Raw genomic sequence first — 27,086 nt, 5'->3', positions numbered from 1 at the left:
TTGAGTATGTGTTCCATTTTCATGTTGATGCATATGTTTTTATATCCCTTATTTTTGCAGGAAAGTGAACTTAAAACTTGTCTTTGCCTTTGTGTTTGTGATTTTTGACTGGCTTTTATTCTCAGTAATTTAAGTTTGATTTGCTTCTACTCTTGTGTAGTTATGTATGTTTCCTGCAACAAAAATAAAAACTCTATTTATGTGTGTTTTTAATTACAAGTATTATGTCTTTAAATAAACAAGCACTCAATTTGGTAAACAATACTACTTCTTATGGTTTATGAGTACTTTTACGGGCGAAAGTGGAGTATAATAAGATCGAGTGGTCTTTAATTGTTTGAGCGCGATTTAGGTATACGTTGGCAAGTGTAAAAGCCGCAAAGTGTAACAACTAAGAATAAGGAGAAAATATTTGAAAATCTTGCATTGTACTCTGTAATTCCGTATCGTGTATTAGAATTCATTAACTCGTGTAACTTCCTTAATGATGCTAATAAGTCTTTCAATCTTCATGGGTTTTAGATTTACTTGTGTAACTTATAAACTAATTAAGTTAGATAACATAATTACAAACTTGGTTAATAATTGGTTTGCCAATTTAGTTTGGACCATATTTGTTAGTTGTAACTTGTAAAAGGTAAGAAAAGATGCTCCTCTTCCTCAAGTCATGCTTATCGTACCTCAATATTGTGTGTGAACTTCAAATTCCATACGGTATTCTTTAACTTCCAAAAACATCCTTTTGGACCAAAAAATACCCAATAATAATAATTCAAATATATGTTTGTAATTATATGAGTAGTCAAATATTATCTAAATATACCCCCAATAATAAGCTAAATTACAACCCAATCTTAAAATTATTAATTATAGAAGATATTTATGTGCATTTTCTTAAAGATTTGCTGGTAGTATTCAGTTTTCAGCAATAATGTAACGTTGCATTAGACATCAATACATAGATAGGTACGAGTATATAAAAATGAATCACATGCAAAGCCCTATTTTTAAGTTTTTATTGATTCTTAACAATCATTAAGAGTTTATGACTATGTGTTTGATGGATTGTTAGGTGGTCTTTCTACATAATTTAGATTCTTCCAACTACAAATGCATTTATTTATTTTTTTGCTTATTATTATATTGGTCAGTATGTAATTGGATAGTGTCTACAACGTTATTTATTGCATGCCAATGCTATTGAGTGAAAAAATACGTAATAAGCAAGTAAGCAACTAATTATGTGGTTAATCTTTGTTCCAACGAGTTTCGGGATATATGTCCATACCTTATTTTCATTTATTTTGAGTATACATAATTAAGAATAGTATCTAATTAATACTTCCTCCGTTTTTATTTAGTTGTAACAAACCCCTCGGCACGCATTTTAAGGAAGATATTAGACTAGATAAACGGATAAATTAATTTACAAAATTTTACCTCCTATAAGAAAAAAGAGACAAGTTACTACGGTTTAAATTTCATAGTTTAATTCATTCGTTTACCTAGTTTAATCACCTCCTCAAAAAGCGTGATAAAAAGTGTGTTGCAGGTATAAAAAAACAGAGAAAGTACTTCGTAGCAAATTAAAGTCCTCATGTTACATTTACTCTGTTTCATTTTCTTAATACTCGTATTATTTTAGTCATATATATTTTGTTTCATTTTCTGTGTTTATTATTTTAGTCATATATATCATTGCATTAATGATCATCAATACTTTTACACCAAATTTAGTTTGTTGCACTCAACAAATTTTCAAGATTAGTTATATGAAATCATTAATAATGTAATTTTACATGATTAAGAGTATCTCTTTTATTCTGTGGATCAGAGTATGTAAAACAATGGTTGCGCTTTTAATTATTTTATTTATGTTGTTTAATTTTAACTACTTGCAAATGAGTAATGATTAGGGCATCTCCAATGGCAAGCTACAACATATTGTAGCTTGTCTTGCCACATCATATTTTTAAACTATAGGGGTTTCAAGCTACAAAGTTCCACATTGGTTGGCTACAACATCTTGTATCTTGCCTCATCAAACAATTGTTTAATTTTTTATTTTTTTTATGTTTGATATTTTATTAAAACTATTAGATAATATAATGATTTTTTATTTACTACTATATCATAGATTATTGTAGATATTTTTTTTATATATATAATATGTTTACCTTTTTAGTCTACAAATAATACCCAAAAAAATAAATAACCTGATTCAGAAAAATTAAAATATTTAAAAGAGTGTGATTATAATAATACCAAAAAAAAAACCTAAAACATATCATATATAAGTACTGTATATTTTATCTACTACTCCGTAGCATTTTGTATGACAAACAATTTAACACACGTAGTATTCTAACTGCATTATTTTTTAAATTAAAAAAAAAAAGTATTTTCTTCAAATTTTCAAGCAGTGTTGCTTAAGTGAGCAGTGTTGCTCATTGAAGCAGGTCTTCCAATGTTGTTCCAATGGTCAAGCTAACTTTGATACTTTTTAAATTTGCAAACAAGCCCCTATAATAAACCATTGGAGATGCTCTTTCCCCAATTCCCCTGCCTTCTCCGATCCACCCCTTCTAATCTTCTATACACACACAACAAACAAATAAATAATAAATAAGTCATTTCATTATTAAAAAATTTGTTCAACCAAAAAAAAAGGGAATGTTGGGTGACCAAAAAATGTGGTATTTATATAAATAATATAAATACCACATTTTTTTATCCATTTGTCGAATTGTAGGCTTTTTTTAAAAAAAAAAATAAAAAGTTACTCCGTATTACCAAACTTTCAAGGTTTTAATCATCACCTATATCATACATATAATTAAAAACTAGTATGTGGTCTAAGCAATGTGTTAGGTTTATATATATATATATATATATATATATATATATATATATATATATATATATATATATATATATATATATATATATATATATATATATATATATATATATTGTGTTTAACTAGATAAGTAAAATCTGACTTTATTATTATTATATTATTATTATTATTATTATTATTATTATTATTATTATTATTATTATTTGGAAATATTTTGGCTTTTATCATGGCTAATTACGACTTGACAAGTATCTATTAACTATTATTAAAATAAAATAGACATCATCTCTCATCAAAACTGTATATGTGTCACTTTCTTATGAAATTTTTTGCCGCCTAAAACCATTGATGATGCCATTTTTTGTGATAATTTTTTTTTTGAAAGGATTTTTTTTTCTTTTGTGTGATACTTCTTTTGTGTGATACTTCGCAAACAAGCTAAGTAAGTTCTTTCAACAACTTAGGGTCTGTTCTCATTGACTGAAATGAGCTGAACTGGACTGAACTTATTAGAGCTGAATTGAACTGAGTTGAATTGAAATGAAATGAATATTTTATGAGAGAACGAAGGAAATTAGGAGCTAAACTGAACTAAACTAAATTGAACTTATTAGAGCTGAACTGAACTGAACTGAAAATAATCTGATGAGAACAGGGCCTTAATCTCTTTTTTTTTTTCTTTGAATAAAATGGTTAGTGCATTAATTCATTGAAAGAGTGTCCAAAAGTACATACGGGGCAATCTCGTCCGGAACAAAATAGTCCCAACATTGTTCAAAACCCAACGGCACTAACCTAGCAAGGTGGTGGGCAACAAAGTTCCCATCACGCTTAACATGAGACCATACGATAGAACTAAAGCAAGAGCTAAAGGATATAATATCCTCTAAGATACAATCCACAACAGAAAATAAAAAGACACTCTTCTTAAGTTTGGACACGAGCAACAGGGAGTCAGACTCAAGAATAATGTTGTCGAAACCACATTCCTTTTCCTTCTTAATACCAAACAGAACAACTTTACACTTAGCTATTAAGGCATTCCATCTCGCTTTCACCCTGCGTACAGCCGAGAAAAGCACCAGTCCACTATGGTCACGAGCAATGGCCTAAAAACCCACCCATCCTGCCTCATCAATAGATGCATCAACATTAAGTTTAATAGCATTAGGGGGAGGTGGAGTCCATACCATTCTTCCTGCTGGAGCTTGGGGCTGCGAGATTCCACCATAAATCTTCTCCGTGTACTCACCAAAATCACAAACAAGTCTGCTATGGCGAAGAAGCAAGGCTACATCAGACTCTAGCTCATTTTCAAAGACCCATTTGTTGTGACGATACCAAATAAACCAGGAGAGAAATAAGCTTTTTTGATACATCTCCTTCTCAAGTCCCTTAGCCCACGCCACCAACACTTCACCAAAAGAATCAGACTCACACAATTCGAGAGCTTTCACACAGCCATTGTTTACCCATAATTGTTGTACACTTGGGCAAGTAATCACAGCGTGGATGTTGGTCTCAATGGCCGAATTGCAGCAAGGGCAGAGGGAGTCATCAATTAAGTGCCTATGCTCCAAAACTCCACGTGTAGGCAAAGAGTTCGAACAACATCTCCATAAACAATGTCTGACCTTGGGAGTAACCTCAGCTTTCCAAATTTCAACCCAAAATTGCTCAAAGCCCTCGAGATGCAAGGACTTCCCCAAAAGATAAGCTGATTTTACCTCATAGCAGCCGCTCTTTGACCAAGCCCATGTAAGAGTATCCTCCGAAAGGCGCTCACTTATCAGGATCGCAAGAATAGCTTTTTTTATCACGGTCATTAAAGGTCCACTCCAGCATATCAAGCTTTCAGCAGCAACTATCCTCATCGATCAGTTCGACAACCATATTACAGCCATCCTCAGTTCTTGCAGAAGTAGCAAAACGACCCTCATCATCGATTAATCAAGGATCAGTCCAAATATTAATTCTATGGCCATTCCCAACCCTCCAAAGCATACCTTCCTTTACAAGGGCTTTAGAAATCCATAAACTTTGCCACGAGTAACTAGAGATCGGTCCCAAAGCTGCTTCAAAAATGGAAGATTGAGGGAAATACTTTGCTTTGATAACACAGCTAACAAGAGAATGTTCATTTGTAGCAAGCCTCCACATTTGCTTACCTAGGAGGGCTTCATTAAAGACTCCAAGGTCCCAAAAACCCATGCCTCCAAAGAACTTAGGTTGGCATAAAGCATCCCAACTTCTCCAATGAATTTTCCTCCCTTTATCATTTGAACCCCACCAAAACCGAGCCATCATGCCATGAATCTCTTGAATCAACCCCAAAGGAAATTTATACACCCCCATGAGGTATGTAGGAATAGCTTGAATGATCGATTTTAGGAGAACCTCCTTCACCGCTCTCGATAAGAGCTTCTCTTTCCACCCATGCAATTTTTTCCATATACGGTCCTTTATGAAAGCAAAAACCGCTTTCTTCGATCTCCCTACAACAGTTGGCAAACCAAGGTATTTTTCATGATTTCCAACCATTTCCATACCAAGAATAGAGCTAAAAGTGATCCTGGACGGTAAAGGGACCCCTTTACTAAAAGACACCTCCGACTTCTCCAAATTAATTTTTTGCCCGGAAGTTGCTTCATATTTGTTGAGGATGTCAACAATGATCGAACATTCCTGCGGAGTAGCTCTAGTAAAAAGGAGACTATCATCTGCGAAGAACAAATGAGTAATCTCAGGGCCCTTTCTGCTAGCCCGAACACCATGGATCAATTTTCTCTCCGAGGCCAACTGCAACATTTTTGAAAGAACATTAGAAACCAGAATAAAAAGATAAGGGGATATAGGATCACCCTGGCGAAGGCCCCTAGAAGGAGTCAATTCATCCGAGGGAACCCCATTGATGATGAAAGAGTAGCTAACAGTAGACACAAAGGCCATAATGGTGTCCACCCAAGCTCCGGCAAATCCCAACTTGGTCAAAAGTCTCCTCAAAAAATCCCATTCCACCCGATCATAAGCCTTACTCATATCTAACTGCATTGCTATCTACCCCCGACGACCTTTTGACCTTTTCTTCATGGTATGAAAAAGTTCCAGAGTAATGAGAGCATTATCAGTAATAAGGCGTTTCGGAACATAAGCACTCTGATTTTCCGTAACTATTCCTTGTAGAAGAGGTTTAAGCCTATTAGCCACAGATTTTGAAGCTAATTTATATATCACATTGCATAGAGAAATTGGCCGAAATTGGGATATACAAGTGGGATCCTTGACTTTCGGAATTAGAGCAACATTAGTACGGTTAACATGAGACATCGATAACCTACCAGAAATAATATTATTGACAAATAAAGTAACATCATCTCCTACAATATGCCAATAATTCTGGTAAAAAATGGCATGTAAACCATTAGGGCCAGGAGCCTTACAAGGGCTCATTTGTAAAAGGGCAACATAGATCTCAACATTCGAGTAAGGGTGACAAAGAGACGAGTTCATACCTTCGGTTACCATATTCGGGACACAGTTAAGGACCTAATGCATCAAAGAATCATCAATCTCACCACTAGAAAAAAAGGGAGCTGTAGAAAGAGAGAATAATTTTCTCAATTTCTTTTTTCCCTAATCTCCAATTTCCATTAGCATCATTCAACCCCTTAATGTAATTCTTACTCTTCCTCTGTCCCGCCTTATGGTGGAAGTACTTTGTATTGCGTTCGCCATCTTTAATTTCTGAAACTCTCGAACGAAGGTACCAGCATGCCTTATTCTTCTCATGAAGATCATCAAGTATAGCTTCCAATTTATTACACTTGGAATAATTGGAATGGGGACCCCTATTGTTCAGAGCCTCTCACAATTGCTCCTTGGTGTCTTCTATCTTTGTGCTCAAATCATCAAAAGCATCTTTACACCATGTGGTCAACTCATTTGCCACTCGTACAAGTTTGTTGGGCATATCTAAGTGGCAGGAATCACTCCAAGCATTTCTTACTACTTCCTCAACTCCCTCAGCAAGCAACCAACACGTCTCGAAACGGAAACGTTTCTCTTTTTTTTTATGCTTCTTTCTTGTAACCCGAGCCACCAAATCAAGAAGAATACCCGTATGATCTGACTTAAATTTTGTTAAGTGAGATACATGAGCCTAGCTAAACCACGAACACCATCTAGAGCACGCTACAAATCTGTTAAGACGCTCTCGAACAACAATTTCCGGAGAGTTACCTCGTTCCCAAGTAACCCAATACCCATCATAGCCAAGGTCCCTCAAAGAACAATCATCAAGCACTTCTCGAAAGGCATCCATAGCTCGTTGTTCCCTTTCCACGCCACCCGACTTTTCATATGAACTGAGGATCTCGTTGAAATCATCACCAAACACCATCGAATATGGAGAGTCAGCATATAGTTCACGAATAAGACCATGTGTTTCCTTTCAAAGTTTTGTCTGCCCACCCATAGACACCTACAAATCTCCAGACTCTCCCCCCTTCCTCCTTGATATCACCACAAATATGGTGATCCGAGTAAGAAACTAACGAAAAATTCACCCCGTTTCTCCATAAAACACACAACCCTCCAGACTTACCCCTACTATCAACACCAACAACCATATCATAACCACATTTATTTTTTAATTTTTCTGATTTTATTATACTGACCATAGTTTCACACAAGAAAATAATATCCGGGCAAATAGTACGACTCCAATGTCGAAGAGCACAAATTGCACGAGAGTTTCCCGCTCCTCGACAATTCCAACATAAAAATTTCATTGTTTTTCAGGGGGTTGGCTCACTCCAACACCCCTTACTTGATTTATGCTGTCGTCGGGAAGGAAAGACTGCCAGTTTGAGCCTTTTATTGTAGGTACTAGATTGCTGCCCCTAGGAAGTGGGAGAAGATTCCTTGAAAGACTTTTTGTGAGTCACCAAATCTCCTGACACATCCCCTCCAGAACTCACAGCTCCCCCATCCACCTCCACCCTTTCCTTACTTCGGAATTTCCTCCTCCTTCTGCCTATTTCCACCTGGTCTTGGATCATGTCATGGTCCATATCAAAGCTTTCCTCATTATTCCCCAAGGGGGGATTTAAAATAGTATTCGCTTCATAAGCTCCTCCTTCATTCACCGCATCCTTCTTAGCACTAGTGTCATCATTATCAACCATACTTCTGATTCTCAAAACGGTTTTTGCTATTGAAGGATCTACCACCTTGACCAAAGCAGCCTCTTTTGGTCGAGGAGGGGGAAAACTCAGCTTTCTAGCAACACTAGGAGGGCCTAGCTTGATAGCATCCGGGTCATGATAGTTCGGGGCTCGGGTTTTCCTAGCTGTGCGCAGTCCTTCTTTCCACCTCTTTTCCTTTTCAATCTCAGCCTCTGATTTGCGTGTCTGCTTGCTTGGAGAAGCATGCAACCACGGGTCATATTGGTAAACAATCTCCTCACTCGCATCCTTTGCCTCTTCCTTGAACATAAATCCTGTTTCTGTATGATCCAAACGACCACAAAAGTAACAAAAATCCACCGGACGTTCATATTTTAGTATTACCCACTTTGAGGAAGATGATCCAGTCGCAAGAAAAATACCTCTTCGCAGTGGTTTTTCAATGTCAATCATCACTTTTATTCTCATAAATTCCCCCCATCCCAGTGGGTCTGTCTCATCAAGTTCCAGGAACACACCCAAAGAATCGCCTATTTCAGTCAGAGTTCTCTTGTTGCGTTTGTTGAAGGGAAAATCAAGAAGCCGAACCCACATAGGTGCAAAACAAAAAGCAACCTCAGACGGTTGTTCATCCCCCTCGATCTCCTTCAGGACAAGGAGCTTCCCATCAAAAAAACCACGGGCACCCATCCTAGACTCTCTCCTTATCCGCCTCGCTAAGGAATTGGAAAACGAAAAGGTTCAACTCCACCACTTTAATCACAACATTGTCTTGCAGCCTCCAAACTGTCGTCAGGGTCTTCTTCATTGCCTCAGCGTTGAAGGGTTTTGATGTTAGCAGTTTCCCTACTAACGATAGAGCAATTTGATTTTTCGAACCATCATCATCCTGTTCTTCCGAATATTCGCCAATTATTTTTGTTTCATCTTCTGTCAATTTGATCTTTTCAAACTCGTTCAGTAAATCTTTTCAGCCATGATCTTGTGAAAACGTCAAAGTAATCGAAATCAGGGAGTGAAATCAGAATTGGGAATTGAAACTTCAGAAATCGTACAAACCCTAGACTAGGGACGTACAACCCCTACACTAGGGACGGATTGTATTTCACAATACAACAGGGCCTTAATCTAGAAAATCGAAGTATAGTAAATTGAATAGCAACTGTATTCCTTTCTATTGATTTAAACATCTATCATTCCCTCTCCTCAATTCCTTAACACTAATATTCAAAAGTCCAAAAATTTTCTAAAATATTCAAACTGTATTTTATTTTTAAGAAATCTCCTTCCAATGAATTTATGACAAAATTGAAAAGACTCATTGTATATACGAATTTTATACTACTCTGTATAATTTTTTTTTTTTTAATAAAAACCGTGCATCGCAAGGGGATAATCTAGTTATATGCTAACACTTAATTAAATACTACCCATTTCAAAAAAAAAATACTACCCATTTCACCCAAAAAAAAAAATGTACCTTTGAAACCAATTAAGGATTAATTTAAACTAATAATTAACTTTTCGTCATACATAAATTAATTAACTAATATCACTTCTTTTATCACAGTGGGTTGGGGATTTGTAAACATGCTTCATGTATATGGCCTCGATTCACCTAACCTAAATACTCTAATAGTGACTGAAACTTTGTCTACATGATTATACGTACATTATTACACCTAGTTGAAATGCTACATTAGGCTTAGCTAGTATCTCAAAATGTTTAAACAATTAAGTTTGAAATGGCTTGCTCCTTCGGTTGTGTTTGTTTATTTGGGGCCAAACATGTGAACCAAAACAAAAAAAGCATGCTTAAAGACAGAAAGAGACCTTGTAGTACTTCACATTATAGACTTATAGTGAGTATTATAAATTAAAATTGGGAAATATACGAGTATATCATACTCGCCCCCTTTTATTTATTTATTTATTTTTATCTTCCTATTTACTATTTATATATACGTGGTAATGTATACTTTGATCATCTTTGATTATTTACATAATTAGTTCGTCCCAATTAAATTGACATACTTTCTATTTCATGGTATACTAATATTTTATCACCTCTCTTTTTGTACTACAAATAATTTTGGGGTCTCACTTCACCTCTCATCGTTCAATTAAACATAAATTACATAAATAATTTTGGGGTCTCACTTCACCTCTCATCGTTCATCGACTATAACTCTTATTAGTTATCACATCTATTTTTCTGTTTAAATATACATAAATTACATTAAGCCAATGGCGACATATCTTTTAAAACTCTATGCAAACCCTCCTGCAACGTTCAAATTGGGACTAGAGGATTATATGTATATGAGTATAATATAAACATTGTAATGTGAATCTTATTATTTTTATTTCGGTTTAAATGCTAATTAAGAATTTTTTGCTAAACATGGTGACTAAAAAATATATTACTTGCTTAATAATCTTGAAATACATTAAGAATTCTTCTTTTTTTTATTTGGGGGGGGGGGGGGGGGGGGTGAAGGAAGAACCTTAGCTTGAAAATGTGGAACCTCATTTGTTGGTCCGACAATTATCACAAGTATCAAGTATACATGGTATATTAGGATATGTTAACAAGTCTCAATTTTTTCCTGAAAAATGCCAGAAAGTTTAACAATGACTTCTCATTATTAATATATTCCTCTTTTTTAATTTTATGGTTTGGGTGGAGCTTTGTGCAAAAAGAAATAAAGCTAAAAAAAACAAAAAATTCTGATTCTTTGATACCCATCGTTCCTCCACTCGATTGATGCACAAAGGAATAAAGTTAATATAAACTAAAAGGTGTCCCAAAATGAAAAAAGGTCTAACATATGATATAATGTTTGATATTATAAAATAATAATAAGATATGTAGTATGAATGTATGATAATACTAGACCTAATTTAAAGACGAAATTAACATAATATTAACCTCAAATTTCAAAATACTTACATTTGCTTTTTTTCACAATGTTCATCAATGAACTATAATGCATATTTTTTACATGCAAGTATCTTTGACCATGTACCAATAATATAACAAAACAATGTATTTTTATATTATCTATTATGATAAATCAAACAAAAACTTGCATAATTATTTTGAAGTTTGTACAGTAATATTCGATCAACACTAGATTATGTCATTGTCTTCTAGTAAATACATGTGGGATAGATAATGAGAAAAAGATCGATAGTGATATGTTAGTGAAAAGACTACTTGATGTTAGGAGTTAGGATACAAAATTCCACTTCATCAGAGTAAAATTTTATTCAGTAAATTTCTTAAAGTGTACAATAACAATAAGGTTGAGTGTTTTTTTTTTTTTTTTTTTTGAATAAAAAAAAAAAAAAAAAAAAAGGGTTGAGTGTTTGGAACTCTTTCTAATTCAATTAGCCCAACTACAATACACTCGTTGTGATTCAACACCTAAACATATAGGATTTTTTACCAAAATAGCTAATTTAACAAAAATATTTACCAAAACGGCTAATTATAAGTTTTAATTCCGAAACTAGCTAAGTTGGTGATTTGGAAGGAAATTATTAATTTTTTTTGTTTTTCGTTTGAACCTGTTAGGTTCAGTTTTTTGGGTTTTGTTTTTGTTTTTTTTTTTTTTTTTTTCTTAAAAGTATATTTTTTTTTGGGTTGGAACAAATTATCTTCATATCTTGTGCACTTACAACAAAATATATTACGAGTAGTTATTATCTCATTATTGAGCATAGGAATTAGGAACCTCATTAGCATTGTATACGAGATAAGATGAGCCATATTCAAATTAGAGGAGCAAGAGTGACTTACCAGATCAAGCAATCAAGAAGCAGATAGTTCTTCAAACATATTCATTATTATTGTTTGCCATTACATATCACATAAATATATGCAAGTTTGTTTTTATTATACACATTAAACTCAACAATATTCAAAATTAGCCGGCATTAGGAGGTAGTATACAATTAGCAAACATTAAAAAAAAAAAAAAAAAAACAATATCTTAAATTCCCTTATTGTCGTATATATTTGTGGTTGTGTGAATAGAGCAATATTACTTGAATTTCCAAATTTTTGTGATATGATGATTATGATCTATATATATATATATATATATTTGTGTGATATTGAAATTAGGGTTTCTTATGAGCTACGGTTTACATATATTAGTATATGGCTTCTAAATCTTCCAATTAAAAAAATCTTTTTTTTGTTTTTATTTATTTTATTAAAAAAGAACCATATCAGTTCAAAGGGAAAAAAAGTATGGAGTAATTAATTACTTTCTTGTTTCAAAAAAAAAAAAAAAATTAATTTCTTTCTAAGTTAATAGTTTAGCTAGTTTTGGAATTAAAATTTATAAATAGCTGTTTTGGTAAATAATTTTATTGAATTAGCCATTTTGATAAAAGATCCAAACATATATTAATCAACATTTATACACTCAATTATTATCATTATTATAAACCATTTCCATATGTTTATATTTAATTTAAGCAAGATATAGTAGTGGATACTAGAAAAGGGTGGGTACAAATTTTATAATATGACTAGAAAATAAAATTAAGAAATCAAAAATAAAAATTATGGAAAATGAGCATGAAAGAACATGGGGTACAGATGTTTCCAAGACAATGCTAAGTATACCTTGACAAAAAGGACATTATCGACTATTTGGTGGTCAAATGTTGGTTAAGACCCTAAATGATTTTTTTAAATTATTAAAATGGGGAGAATCCTATGGTAATGAAAGCCCCAATCACGATGCATGGCCAGTTCATTCTTTTTTGACAGTTTTTTGCAGTCTTTTTTATTTTATTGATTTAAATTTTTTAATACTTCTGTTCTTTTAAGTTTCATAGACTTAGGACTTGTCTGGTAACCACTAACTAACAGATATCTGATTGTATTAACTGTTTTGACTATTTTAGTTATATTAGCTGATTTGATTAACTAGTTATGTGAAAGTGTTTGATAAATAGTTATTAATTGTTAACTGTTTTACCTTTTTTTAAAAAAAAAATTGTTAGCTGTTTTAGTGTATTAATAGCCAAAAACTAATTATTCAACAAGTTAATTTTAGAAAGCTTTTATAATGAGTTTTTTTCTAAAAGAGTTTTTTGAGCTTAAAAATTTCTTTTAATATGCTATTTACTAAACATCTAAATTAGGGTCTGTTCACTTCAGCTTATTTTCAGTTCAGTTCAGTTTAGCTCTAATCCGTTCAGTTCAATTTAGCTCCTAATTTCCTTCTCTTATAAAATATTCATTTCAGCTCTATTCAGTTCAGTACAATTTAGTTCAGCTCCAGTCAGTCCAGTTCAGTTTAGTTCAATAAATGTGTACAGGCCCTTAGCCTTTTAAACTGGTCAAACATTTAGTAAGGTTTAATAAGCTAAAAACTCTCCAAAAAACTTTTTACCAAACAAGACTTTGGGTGTGTTTGGTTAAGAGCTTTTAGCTCATTTTGTCTAATTAGATGTTTGACCAATTAAAAAAACTAGTTTGGGTGTTTGGTAAATAACTCATTAAAAGAGCTTTTTGGGCTCAAAAAGCTCTTTTAGTAAAAACTCATTATAAGAGCTTTTTAAAATTAGCTTATTGTACAATTAGCTTTTTGTCTCTTAAATACACTAAAACAGCTAATAATTAACAACTATTTACCAAATATTTTTACACAATCAGCTAATCATAATCAGCTAGTCAAACCAGCTAATATAACCAGCTAGTCAAACCAGCTAATACAATCAGCTATAGTAATCAGCTACCAGCTAATTACCAAACAAGCCCTTTAATTTGACTGTAATGTATGCCTATGCAAAATTTTAAATCTTTCACCAATAATAATAATTGCAAATCATACACTGTGCTAATTCTTACTTCATACTTTGTATAAAGCAGGAAAATTAACCAAAGTGATGTATGTGAATACTGCAAAGTGTATGTAATTGGATCAATTAAAAAAAATAAAAAATATGTGTAAGTGGGAGTATGATTTTCTGCCTTGAGCCCTTGGCTTTTGTGTGTTCCCACATTATACTAAATCCTACCATTCTACGCAAGAATGCCTAACATTATGCACACTCTTTCACGTCTAAAAGCTGCTCTTTGTCATAACCCACATATACCTAAAAGGTTAATCTTTGGAATAATAATGGTGTGATTAGAGCAATACTGTATTATTTAGTGGGTGTACGCTAATTTTAGTAGGTAATTTATCGATATTTGGGGATAATAATTCCAGATTTATGATCTAATAAATTTGTTTGTATTTGACTTTATGCAACTTTTTATACACAACAAATTACCTTACCTCATCTTGTCAAAAAAAAAAATAAAATAAAATAAAATAAAAAATTACCTTACCTCATTAATCATCATATGATCATAATTGGTTGATAAAGTTGTAGGCTACTATACAAAAACTAAGTTTTCATCCATCAAAATCTACCAACATTAAGTTATTTGCATGAGAAATCAAATTATTTGCATGAGAATTAAGGTTGGCCTAATTGGTTGGTGGCCCTTCTTCCACACTTGTGACTTGTGAGAAGGATTCGATTCTCATCCTAAACAAGTGAGATCTTCAATTGTCCTTCTGTTATAAGATAATTTTGATATTTTATTACGAGCCAAAACTAGTTAATATTATCTACCCTTTTACGATAACTTCGAAAATGTGAAATGCGTAGAGCCATACTACATAGATGACTAGATGAATTGCTAGTGTGACAAAGCCCTTTTTTCCTCCCATTCTTACGTTTTCCTTGGTTGTATATTGTATTATTAAGGCCTATTGTTAGGTAAGCCACTAGTAGTGGCCTGTTTAAGCTTAATTAACTAATCAATAATCAAGGCATAATAGGCAAAAGGACCATGATTTTGGGGTCATAAACCACCGCCATTATCAAAATATATTTTCCTTTAGCTCTAGACCAGTCTACCTTGATACATGGTTTATTTTATATTAAAAAAATATTATACTTTAATTATCCTTCAAAAAGAAGTACAAGTATTATACTTCAATTATAAAAAGGGAAAAGAAAACAATGTTGGCCAATTATTCTTGGCAACATTGATCTTCTGACTCCTGTTACTGCCATAGGAATTAAGGTTAATTATACCTATAGGGATTAGAGATTCTCTAGTAGTTAAAGTCCCTTTAATTATTCATCTCCAAAATTAGTTAGTACTAGTAATTCTTTCGTTTGTTTTAACCCTTTTACCATTTGGACTTTATACTAATAATCACACACTCTATTTTAATCATGTTTTGTGATTTTTACATTTTCACTGTTCTTTTTTTATGTTTTTGTTTGGAATATTGTGCATTATTGGTGCTAGAATATATAATCTTATTCCTTGGGTTAATCATTAGTTTATGATTTTAGTACGTTAAATTGGTTCTTTAATATGATATCATGAATCACCGTGACAAAAAATCTTTTTTACGTGAAATATTCAGCACGTACTAGATATGATAGGATCCGTCATGTTGCATTTACACTTCAAACCCACTGGACTATCATATGAGGGGGTGTGCTGGAATGTATAACCATTAGTCTTTTTATCCACGCGATACGTGCAAGGATTTTTTTAATGCATGATTTAGGGCATGTTCTCTTCCGTTGAAATTCAGTTCAGTTCAGTTCAGCTCAGTTCAGCTCAGTTCAGCTCTTATGTCTAATGATATTGCTAATGATATAAAGCCAAATTTCATTCTTTTAAGCTCTTATTACAACGACGCAACAAATAATAATAATAATAATTATTATTATTATTATTATCAATAAATAATAATAATAATCATGAATAAATAATAATAATAACAATAATACTAATAATAATAATCAATAATTAATTATAATAATAATAATAACAATAATTAATATTAATAATAATAATAATATCGATACAATTCATTGTTCAAATGGTTCTATTTTTTTGATACACATTTCTATTGTTAATCTTATTGAGAAAATTTATAATTATATTATAAATTTTATAATTATGTCATATGAAATAGTACATTTGTATATACACATAGGTATAGTAATATATAATCAAAGACCACTAATCCGTAGTTAAAAATCACTAATTAATAAGTTCAGTTCAGTTCAGTTGATTTCAGTCAATCAGAACAAGCCCTTATTCTTAAAATGACTAGTGAATCAATTTTTGTGAAAACACCTTTAAGGGGTGAAAATGATAGATTAAATAATAATAATCAAAATGAGTTTAATTAACTGAATTTTGAGGTATGAACATCATCAACACTAATATACAAATAGTATAAAAACCATTAATATATTGGTTGACCATAATTTAATTTAAAATAATTTTTGAAGAAATTTTACATCTTTCTTTCTCTTTCATTTACTATTGAATTCAATTTGAAATGCTTTTGATTTTATAAATTAATTAATTGGTTTTATTATATTGAAAATTTGTTTTTGAATATAATTTAAGCAATTGATTGATTTTTTTTTTAAATGTAATTTAAAATATAAATGACTTTACATCAGCTAACATAAACAATCAAATAGCCGATAAGCATGAATACAAAATAAAACCGAAAAAAGGTGTATATGAAGAATTATAGATATATGAGATATTGTTAAAATTTACTAAAAGATAATTAAAGATAGTAATGATACATTAAGTGTAAATCTTAAAAGTATAAAGTTAATAGGCCATTTTCACTCAATCTTCATCAATAAATTGTTTAATTGTGGAAAGCAACATATTCTAGAAGCATAGCCTTTCCTTTTGGCCTTACTTTGAGAACAGTCTTGGAGGTTAAATGATTGTCAACTGAATTATGAAGACATTTAGTATACCATTTGGCTAAATTCTAAGCAAGTAATCATATTGGACCTTTTCATCATTAGTCTAATATTTTTGCATCATAAGTTACTCATATACTTGTATCAATGACATTATAGCAATTCAACTACTGTATTATATTAAAGGGGTATTTAAAGATTAATCCAATGGATAATCTTTTCTTTAACAGATTATTAGACTCATTCTAAATACAATTATTGAAAACACAAGGTGACAACATTTAGGTGGCCAGTGATTAGGAGTTGTTAGTTGTCTCACAAAGCATAGTTTATAATATTTTCCTTTACCTTCACGTGGGTCCACTAAAATGAATGAGTCATTTGGTTCGGGTAATAATAAGATCTATTTGTCGATTTAGAAACAAAGGAGTATTATTTGTACACCGTTGGTTTTTCCTTTTATATGCTTAAATTAAGTGTATGAATAATTCCGCAATTCAGTATTTAGTATAGTAGTATTTTCTTTATTATGGTCCACTAATTCTATAGGTTTAGCCCAACCTAGCTCTATGCTTCCATCCCAGTGCGTAGGATAGTTTGCTAGTCTCTCAAGCTTGTGATTATATCATCAAATTTACTTTTGTCGGCAAAAAACAACACTATAAAGAAAGATTTGGATAACAAGCATCTCATTCTCTTGTACGAGAAAGCAAGGATTTGATTCTTAACTCCACCATCTTGTCCATCCTTTTCCTCTAATAAGAGATTAATTGTACGAAGATTATTACAAGATTGTTAAAAGAGTAATGTAAATTTAATCACAAAACAAGGGGAAAAAAGCCCTTTAAGATGATTTTGCAAAAGCTATATACGTGGAAAGGCCATCAATTTATAGAAATCTCACTTATTTACGTTTACCAAAAGAAGAAGAGAATAAAGTTTAGTGCGATGAGATATAATTAACTTGGATTCGAAAAAGTTAGTCACATGAGTTTAGGCAATTACAAATGCAACCTATGTTGCTCGATTTGTCCACTCGTGTGAATACATGTACAAGTGTCTAACTCAGTTTTTTTGTTAAAATTTTCATGATTTCGGCTTAAATTGAAGGGTCAAAGTATCATGCCCATGTTTTAGATTCTAAGATACAGGCTCTAACACTTGAGGTAAAATGAATAGTTCAAGTAACATAAGATGCATGATGCAACAACACCAATATAGAATTAAGCAGATTACCACGTACAATTTGAATATGACGTAAGTAAATCCGAATTAGTTACATTACCAAATAGTACAATACGGGTACTAGATGAATAACGGTTCATTACTCCACACAAAAATCTCCTTCCGATTGGATAATGAGGATATCCAAATATATAAAACTCATTAATTAATTTATAGTAATACAAGTATTTACCTTTACTTGAAAAGATAAATTTAGAATCCCCTAAAATAGAAGAAAAGAAGCATCCGATTCTTGTGCTTCTTGCGCCCCTACCCAAAAGTCTCTCTCTTTCCCCTCGTCAAGATGTCCTATAATTGTTAATTATTACTTACACAGTAAGAATCCAATGAACAGAAATTCTTAAGATCCCCATATTTTTGACAAAGAATTATTATGAGAATCCAATGGTAACTATATTAATTAACAGTTTATACAATCTAAGCTGTTTTTCTACCATATAAATCTTTGAACACCAGATTCATGGCTCCACTTGAATGGCCGGAACAAAAACATGTACATGGTGAAGCTGTTAATGACTACATATAGAATCGCCATGAGAAGCCACTTATTAGTATCGTCAATCCCACAATTAAGCATAAAAATAAAAAATGGTATCGTGTAATATCTAAACTCTATTAGCGGGGTAGGCACAAGAACTGCTGCACAAGCCAAGAAATAGGCCAACACCCAGATTCTGCTCCGAGACTTTCCTATTGACAGAAATGCAAAAAAGAGTTCAGTTAATTGTTTGGAAGGGTAAGACAGATGAGCCTGCTGAGCATAACCCTCAGCAGGTTTTGAAACTGATTCCTGAGGCCTCAAGGTCATGAGGTAGGAAATTAGGAATACCAAATGTAAGCTATATGGTTAATGTACGTTACTGACCTAGTATGTGCAAGATTGATAGCCATGAGTAAATGTAAAATGGGACTAGAAAGTATTTCATCAACTGATGAACATTGATGACCTTGCGCCAAATATAAAATGGATAGTGTCGATTGTCTGCTAGAAGATAGGGGTGTGCTATACTGCAGTAATAAGCCAAAAATTATCAGTTTAAGGAAACTGGAAACATAGTTCAATGATATATATCAATCATCTACAAATATCAAGAGCTTGTGAATAATTAGACTACAGTTGGCAAACTATAGGAGAACACAAACAGTTATACAGGGAGTAAAAATTATGAACTTGGCAAACCACAGAATGTTTAATGTTTTTTTGGCCTTGTGACGTTGCAAGTAGATATTGTTTATTGTTAATTATTTTGGCCTTAAAAATATTGGCATTGTAAATATATGTTGAATCTTTTCATATTATCAGATCTACAACCAAAAAAAAAAAAAACCTTGACATGAATTCAAATGTAAAAACATGTTTACAAAATTGCCTGCTCTATTTATAGTGTTCATAAGCAACTGACATAACAACAGTCTGAAACTGTCTAGACGCAAGGAAACAAATACTCAGTATAAAAGAAGCCTGTATCAATAGCATTTCATAAGCACATACAGATAGAATTCTTTTCTTACCTGAAAAAATGCACAGAAAGTAGACCAGCAGCAAATATCACAAATCCCAGGAAAAAACTAAGCGGCCTTAGCTTCCAAAATGATCGCAGCAGAACGGAAGCATGACCCAAAGTGAAGTGGAAAGGAGCACTAAATAATGCAGAGACCATTGCAAAATACAATATTTGAGAAAAATGAGGGGACACAGCATGAGCTTCTTTTGCACCTGCAACACCAAGGAATGGAGAATAAAATACATATGCAACAGCAAAGTAAAAAGGCAGAGGGGCAGCACACAAAGACGAGGAAAACAGAAGTCAGAATTTAAGGCAAAGACACAGCCGAGCAAGATAGCATTACCAAGAACAACACTTCCATTCCAGTAAACAAAAGCAACAAAGGCTACCAGAACAAAAACAAAGGGGCTAAAAGAAACCACAAGCTCCCATTTTGAATGCCATGCTTGTACAAGACTGTATTGGATCTCATCAAGCAATCCTGCAAACAAATTAGCACAAGAGAAGTTAGCAATTGCCAAGCTCTTGTATCTCTTATATTTAAATCATATGTTGTCAGAAATAGTCAGATGAACCAAAAGATTTTGTTACGTTAACAAATGCACTGTGGTGAGAACACCTACAGCTCAAACACCCATGAACCCAAGTAACACAAATGCATGTAGGGGCTTTTCTATTGATTACTAAATATACCATAACAATCCACCTTGAGGTAGAAACTGAGCTCATACCTCCTGTTAGATCATTGATTTATTAGTGTACTTTTACTATGATTTCACACCCCCCCCCCACCCCACCCCCCCAACAAAAAAAAATAAAAATAAATAAATAAATAAATAAAAACTAATTTGAAAGATAGGGTTAAAATTTTGGTTAAGCCTTTCACCGTTTCTTCAAAAAACTTATTTCCTGCCTATCAGGAAGTCTCTATAGGGCTTTGTGCAGCCTAAGTGTAAGCTTGTAAGGGTGAAACCATTTAGCCACCTAGACTTCCTGACTCCATCTACAAAGACAATCCTACAATTTGGTGGCATTATAATTTGATATGGATAAGCAGTTACAAACGTATATTAGAATTCCATCACCCAACCTCTTAAGTAGCAACTTGTAACCTATTTGGCGGTTGGCACCTGATCCAACAAACAATTTTCATCTTCATTACTCTCTATTCTTCAAAATTCCTCATAACTATTCTCTCATCCTCAGAAACCTTTTGTTCAATTCCTACCCACCTCTTACCCCCACAGTCATACATACAATCCATGCTGTAACCACATGCCTGCCAGATGATAATCTCTCCAAAAAATCAACAGTATCCTTGTATACTTGTCCTTCTGCATCATGGAAATAATCAATAACGTACGGAATTCACACATTCCAAACAGGCTGACAACTCCAACACTTTGGTGAAGAATGTGATTGCATTTGAAAAGAAAAGCAAAGTAATAAACCACAATGGCAACAGATGATCTGAGTCAGGTCAATTAACCTCATAAACCAGCATCCTTACCCACCCCTTACAAGTATGAACCATCTTGTTTTTAAAGAACAGACCAAATCTTTATAATAGGACTAGCGGAGCTCAAACAGAGTAAAAAAGAACTATAGAATGAAAGCTTCTAATTTGATGGAAGCAACCCTCAATGAGACATCAGTCAGTCTAGAGTTCTACTATTATCCTACAGGACTGTAGGAGAATCTGGAAATATCTTATATGCGAAGAAGATGAGACCTCAAGGAGTCTTACTTTCCAGTAGGAACTTCAGGAAATAGCTGGTACGCAGATGGCAATCAACGATGAGGTCAGTGGAAAAAGTCACTAGTGAGCTTGAGTACTGGAGTTGAGATGGGAGGCAGAAAAAAAGGGAATGGGAATTGTCAAAAGATTGAATTATGTTGAGACCAGCAGCGAAAGAAGGGAAAGGCTTGGCCATGACAGAATACATCCAAATTGCTTTAACATATGTACCGTAATGTAATCCAATTAGTTACATCATCTAAGAGTGGAATAAAGACACATAAAGAGGAAGGAGGGAGGCCGTGATGACAGTTGACATAAAATGTTAAAACTGTTGTGTTGCTCCGTATGAAAGATTATCACCAGACTTCATCACATAGCAATAGGAATTAGAGAAGAACCAACTGATAACATCAAGCATAACAATATGGTAGCTCATTATAGTCATTATTCATATGAATAACCATCTCTTGCACCTTTCACTACCAATTTGTTAAAATTTAAGATCATACATTCATATGTAACGGGCTCGGTCGAACAAAGAGAAGAGTTCATTTCACAAACAAGGCCCTAGGAGGTTCCATACTAAAATCAATTGGTAATATTAGGAGTAATTCCTCTACCTTATTAAGTGAAATTATCTTTCCTCTTTCTCAAGAACACCCACTAGTAGGCTATAAGGAGTTTCAACACTCCTCTCACTTGTGAGTGTCCTCGGAAATTCAAACTAACTAGAAAAGTAATTAGAACAATAATCTTCTTAAGGGCTGGAAATCCTATCAAGGTAATTCCTTACCTAGCAGGATTAAAGTCCTACTTTAAAAAAGCACCTGGCTCAAATATTATGTTAAATTTCACCCTAATACGTAACGAGCCTGAGATGAGACACTTCGGTCCACAAACAAGGCCCAAAGAGGTTCCATAACCTTATATAGTGAAACCATCTCTCCCCTTTCTATATTGTGAGACTCACAAGTAGAGTATAATGGGTTTCACCCCAATGCAACATAATTTCAAAATAGCCACATAGTTGCACCAAACTCAATCTTGGGACTTTATAGAGATATTGGTAAGTCTCTTATGGTTCCAAATCAACTAATATGACCTGGGGGGGGGGGGGGGGGGGACCCTACGCATTCACTTTAATATGACCCGGGGGTGCCTTCAATTTGGCTAATTTTCGACTTCTCCGAACCCAGAAAGGAAAGAGGTCGAAGTGCTTTCCCACGAAACCCCGAGAGGCCATTTGGGTGATTGGAACAATCGAAGTTGCCTTTAAACTGTCAATTTAGCCATTTACTTATACGACTTCCTTCATTAAATCAAAGCCACCATGAGTGATGCGACTGACAAGTGGTCATACATTGTTCCAAACAATATCATATAACCTCCGGAGTGCATTCCCTACAGTACCACAAGTTTTTGACACAGGCCCCGAAATCTCTGAAATTTGGGTCGAATTCACATGCTGGAGAACATATTTGACCCAACAAGATTATGGATCAAGTTGATTCGCAGTGTCCCCCCAAAGGGCCCTGGAGGAAGGCCTGGTTTCTTGCCTTTTCGAGGCCCTCAGCCAAGCCAAGATGCTACCCTCAATCAGCAAAAATAAGTTTATTTTAAAGGATGAGGTGTTTTCATGCCTTTTCCTTCTACCCATGGTTCATGCCCCTTGCCCAGACTATGGCTTGCCATTTACTTGGGCATTGTGTCTTAGCCTTCTCATACTTGAGCATTTCTTAAGAACCAAAGCAAAACACTATTCTCATTTAGCTAGAGGCTGAACAGGGTCAGCAATTTCTGCATCAATTTTAGACCTTAATATTGGCCTTTGGACTCTAGTTAGATTTAGACACTTATCATGGAAAATAAATTGGAAAATGAGAAAGATGCAGAGGTCACCTGAAAGATGAGATTGTGAAAAAGCAGACTCATCGTCACCAGTAGCTGAAAGGCAGGGAACATGTAGTGTGCTCTTCATCTTTCGCCTTCTTATTCCTGGTTTTGCTACAAAACCATCTTTAGGAGTTATTTGGTCCTTTTCACTAATAGACAAGTCAGATTTCTGAATATCTACACTTAGCCTATTGGCCAGCAGCATATCAATCACACCACCACATGCAACAAAAAGCATCCATATGATGTTGGTTTGTCGAATGCATACAGCCAATGCCCCCAGCTTCATGAAAGAGCGTAAACAATATCATTAGTATACTTTCGTGCACGGAAAAAAAGTATCTTAAAATATGTTTGGATTAGGTCCTTACCAAAGTACTCAAAACATAATTCTTTTTCAGGGATGCTAGGTACATAGCAAGGAAAACGACTAGTGATGCCACATCAGTGTAATAAAGATAAGTGAAGAACCAATGAAGAGGGTATAATGAAAGAACAACAGTGTAAACTGTTGCTTTTCTTCTGTCAAGTCCCGGTCTTAACTGTGTGATGATTTCATATATAAGAATACTGCATATAACAGCCAATGCACCATTGACAGATCGAAGGATTGCAGTAGAACATAGATCTGTAAAGGATGAGATCCGCTGCAGCAAAAGCATGCCTGGAAACAAAGAAGCAATATGGGCAAGTGAAAGATAGTACCTGCAAAGGTTTTCAATTACAAAATCAACTCCACCTTCCATTCTATCTTACACTAGGGCTCTAGATAACAATCCCACCTGATAAATTAAGTTTCGGCAATCCATATTAAGGAAATGTCTTGTCGTAGTTTGAATTAGTGAGTAACAATGTGGAAATAACATAAAATTGAAGGGTAGACAGATTAAAGATAGGTTTATCTATGCGGAAGCCATAAGTTATTGAGCAAGGCAGAATCATTCAGAAAGACTCCAGAGTAGAACGCATTCTGGTCAAAGCTTCAGAAATGTTCATCCCAACCACCCTTTCCTATCTATTAAAGCACCGAAAATGGCACCAACCTAGGCTACTTGCACAAACTGGTACATCTACTGGGAAAAATCACTGAAATTAATACTCCTCTATTACTGAAATTTAGGAATTAACAAAACAATTCACAATTTTTGGTCCGATTCAAATGTTTTGGATGAACATATCCCCTTTTATTTGCAGAAATTGAAACATGTCTATATATTACAATGACTGATACTTAACCCTTTTCCTTAATTCCCCATTTTAAAATTCACACACAAATACACAATAATACCTTCATATCATTGCATTTCAAAAGTAAAGCAATAGCTTGGTAAATCAACAAGCACCCATTACAGCTAATCAATTTCACTTTCAAGCTCCAAACAATCAACAAGATCAAAGCAACCAACATTAAGGCAGCAACAATTGTTTTAGGGTATAAGAGCCACTAATCGCAATAATGTAAGACAGGATTTGATCTCAAGTCTTGGGTACGAACCATGTCAGTCTCCTAAGTCCTAACACCCTAAGAATTTAACCAATTAAGCTAGTTGTCATCTACGAGTCAATGTATAAGAAACTAAATTAAAATTTAGAAGTGAACAAATGGTTGACATACAGGCCAGGAGGAGTAGTAATCATGGGATCCCAGCTCTTGAAATTGCCTTTACAATATTGTTGAACTTGTGGAATGTGAAATATTTCATCCTGTCAAATTCAATGCCAAATTATTTTCACCATTAATAATTCAAAAAAGAAAAAGTAAACTTTTTTTTATAAAAATTAAGTGCAAAATAAACAGGGAAAAAAGGGGAAGATTGAATTACCATGTAAGCATCAGGAACAATTGAATTAACAAGAATAGAAATAGGGATAACCCACAAACTCACAATTAAACCCACAATTAATTTTCCCATTTCTAAACTGTTCAACTATTAACAAGATTTCTATTTTTTTTTTTTTTTTTTTTTTTTTTTTTTGCTCAGTAATTCTTCCTCTGCAAATCTGAAACTTTCCCTCGATGAAGAAGAAGTTGAGTGGGCCTTTTGTAAATCTACTGTTGAGAAGTGTGGGCTATGACAAAAGGATTTGCAGCAAAAGAAGCCCAATTGCAAAGATATAAGGTTACCTACTTATAATTTAACTATAGATTTGTTAACCGTTTAAAGGCCAGGGATCAAGTCTCACCAGTATTTTTTTTTGTCCAAACTGGTTAAAACCGAGCCAGTTACCTAAGGTGAAAGTAACTAACATTTTTTAATAAAAATAAATAAATAAATAAAGTAACCAACATTTGTATTTTGGGCAAGAAATCTACCCAAAGTATGTAAATTGATTCGGATTTAGGGACAAGTTGAAAATTTTTCCCCAAAATTGGACAAAATCAAGATCGATTGAGCCATAGTTGATTGGCTTAGTGACGTAAATGTAGATGCAATCTTTTACATAACTAGGGCGCCTAGTGGATGCAATGCGCACACCATAGCAGCCCCTTTTTTTTTTTTTTTTTCTTTTGATGAAAAACAAAAGAGACCTTTTGATTTGGCCTTATATCACAATTTAATTGTTTGGGTTGCTGGGGAAGGCAGGGGCAGTGACGAGGAGGGGAAGGGGGGTCGTTTAGGTGGTTGGGGGTTTTGTTTTTTATTTTTATTTTTTTACTTATTAAAAAATAGAATAAACCAATTAAAAGTCGACATGTGTCTTGTAACCTAATAAAACCGGTTACCAAAACAATCCATCCAACCGGGCAGGGATTGTTAGTAGAAGATCCCTATAAAAGGTGGGATTGTTCCTGAAATTTCAAAGGTTGGGATTGTTTATGAAAGACGGAATAAAGGTGGGATTATTAGATTTCATTTTTCCTTAATATATTCAATTATACTTTTATAAGAATTATAAAAAAGTTGATATTTAACAAGTAGATTTCAAGACGACCCTAACTAGATCCCGCATGATTATGTTTTTCCTGGATAAAACACAAAAGATAGTCAAAGAAGATTATGTAATAGTGTAAAAGTCCTTATATGATGCAATAAAAATAAAAAATAAAAAATAAAAAATAAAAAATAAAACGAAAGAAGTAAAAATAAGTGAGGACATGAAATTCTCCATGAAACTAGGTAGAATAAATTGTTAGCAGGGAGATAGGGTGCCGAACTTAATATCTTTGATTTATATCATTATTCCACGAAAGTAAGTTTGCTTGTCAATTAGGGAATCCATTGAATACTTGGAAGAGACCTATTGTATTTTACAGGGCGTATCTTTCTTTGTGAACATGTAATTTATTAATTGTGGTAATAATTTGTCTTGTACTCTGTATTAATTATGTTAGTGATGATCCTTAATTTTTTTTTTTTTTTTTTTTTTTTATTAAATATTTTTCTTTCTTTTGTAGTTTAGTAATTCAGTCATGTATTTGATTGACTCAGCTAATTATAATCCATAGCAATCTAATCTAATATTGATAATACTGAGGATTAACCCTAACTTATCCACCATACGACTGAATAAGAGGATAAGGATTAGTTAGATTTTTATTATTTTTGTTAGGTATACGACCGCCTATCACATGATATGACCGGAGGCACCACGGGCAACCTGCATGGTAACACTGCTAGCACTTTAACAAACCTAGCCCATTGAACATGTAGGCCATGACATGCCATGTAACACATATTGGTTGAACATTCCCATGACTAATTTGACTAATAGATGTGGGTCCATGGTCATGACCAGTAGAAACAAAAAAAAATGGAGCTTCAACAAGTACTTTGTAATAAAAATTCAACCATGACATAATGGAATGGTATACTTTAGTGTAGTCGTGTAGTAGTAGTAGTCGTAGTCGTAGTCGTAGAATGTTCAATTTA

General features: G+C 33.5%; 2 protein-coding genes across 3 annotated transcripts; both read right to left on the bottom strand.

Moving 5' to 3' along the window:
* Positions 1–3,561: 3,561 nt before the first annotated feature.
* LOC145581369 (uncharacterized) lies at positions 3,562–4,734 on the bottom strand. The gene is made up of 2 exons (XM_081638386.1): positions 4,051–4,734; positions 3,562–3,969 (listed from the first exon to the last, which is right to left on the bottom strand). Exons 1-2 carry the CDS (start codon positions 4,732–4,734, stop codon positions 3,562–3,564), a joined length of 1,092 nt encoding a protein of 363 aa, XP_081494512.1.
* A 13,591-nt stretch (positions 4,735–18,325) lies between these two features.
* Positions 18,326–25,179, bottom strand: LOC145582492 (dol-P-Glc:Glc(2)Man(9)GlcNAc(2)-PP-Dol alpha-1,2-glucosyltransferase-like). 2 transcript variants are annotated; one of them, XM_081639477.1, is made up of 8 exons: positions 25,038–25,179; positions 24,830–24,918; positions 23,586–23,919; positions 23,221–23,497; positions 19,924–20,061; positions 19,585–19,789; positions 18,938–19,080; positions 18,326–18,762 (listed from the first exon to the last, which is right to left on the bottom strand). In XM_081639477.1, the coding sequence occupies exons 1-8, from the start codon at positions 25,125–25,127 to the stop codon at positions 18,503–18,505; spliced, it is 1,536 nt and encodes a 511-aa protein (XP_081495603.1). In that variant the 5' UTR covers positions 25,128–25,179; the 3' UTR covers positions 18,326–18,502. The 2 variants fall into 2 exon arrangements, with proteins under 2 accessions (XP_081495603.1, XP_081495604.1); XM_081639478.1 differs by having other exon boundaries at positions 23,586–23,878; positions 25,038–25,067.
* Between the last annotated feature and the right edge of the window lie 1,907 nt (positions 25,180–27,086).

Source organism: Chenopodium album, chromosome 15 (assembly GCF_948465745.1).
Source record: "Chenopodium album chromosome 15, dcCheAlbu1.1, whole genome shotgun sequence".
NCBI lineage: Eukaryota > Viridiplantae > Streptophyta > Magnoliopsida > Caryophyllales > Amaranthaceae > Chenopodium > Chenopodium album.
This window is presented reverse-complemented; position numbering and strand designations above follow the sequence as displayed.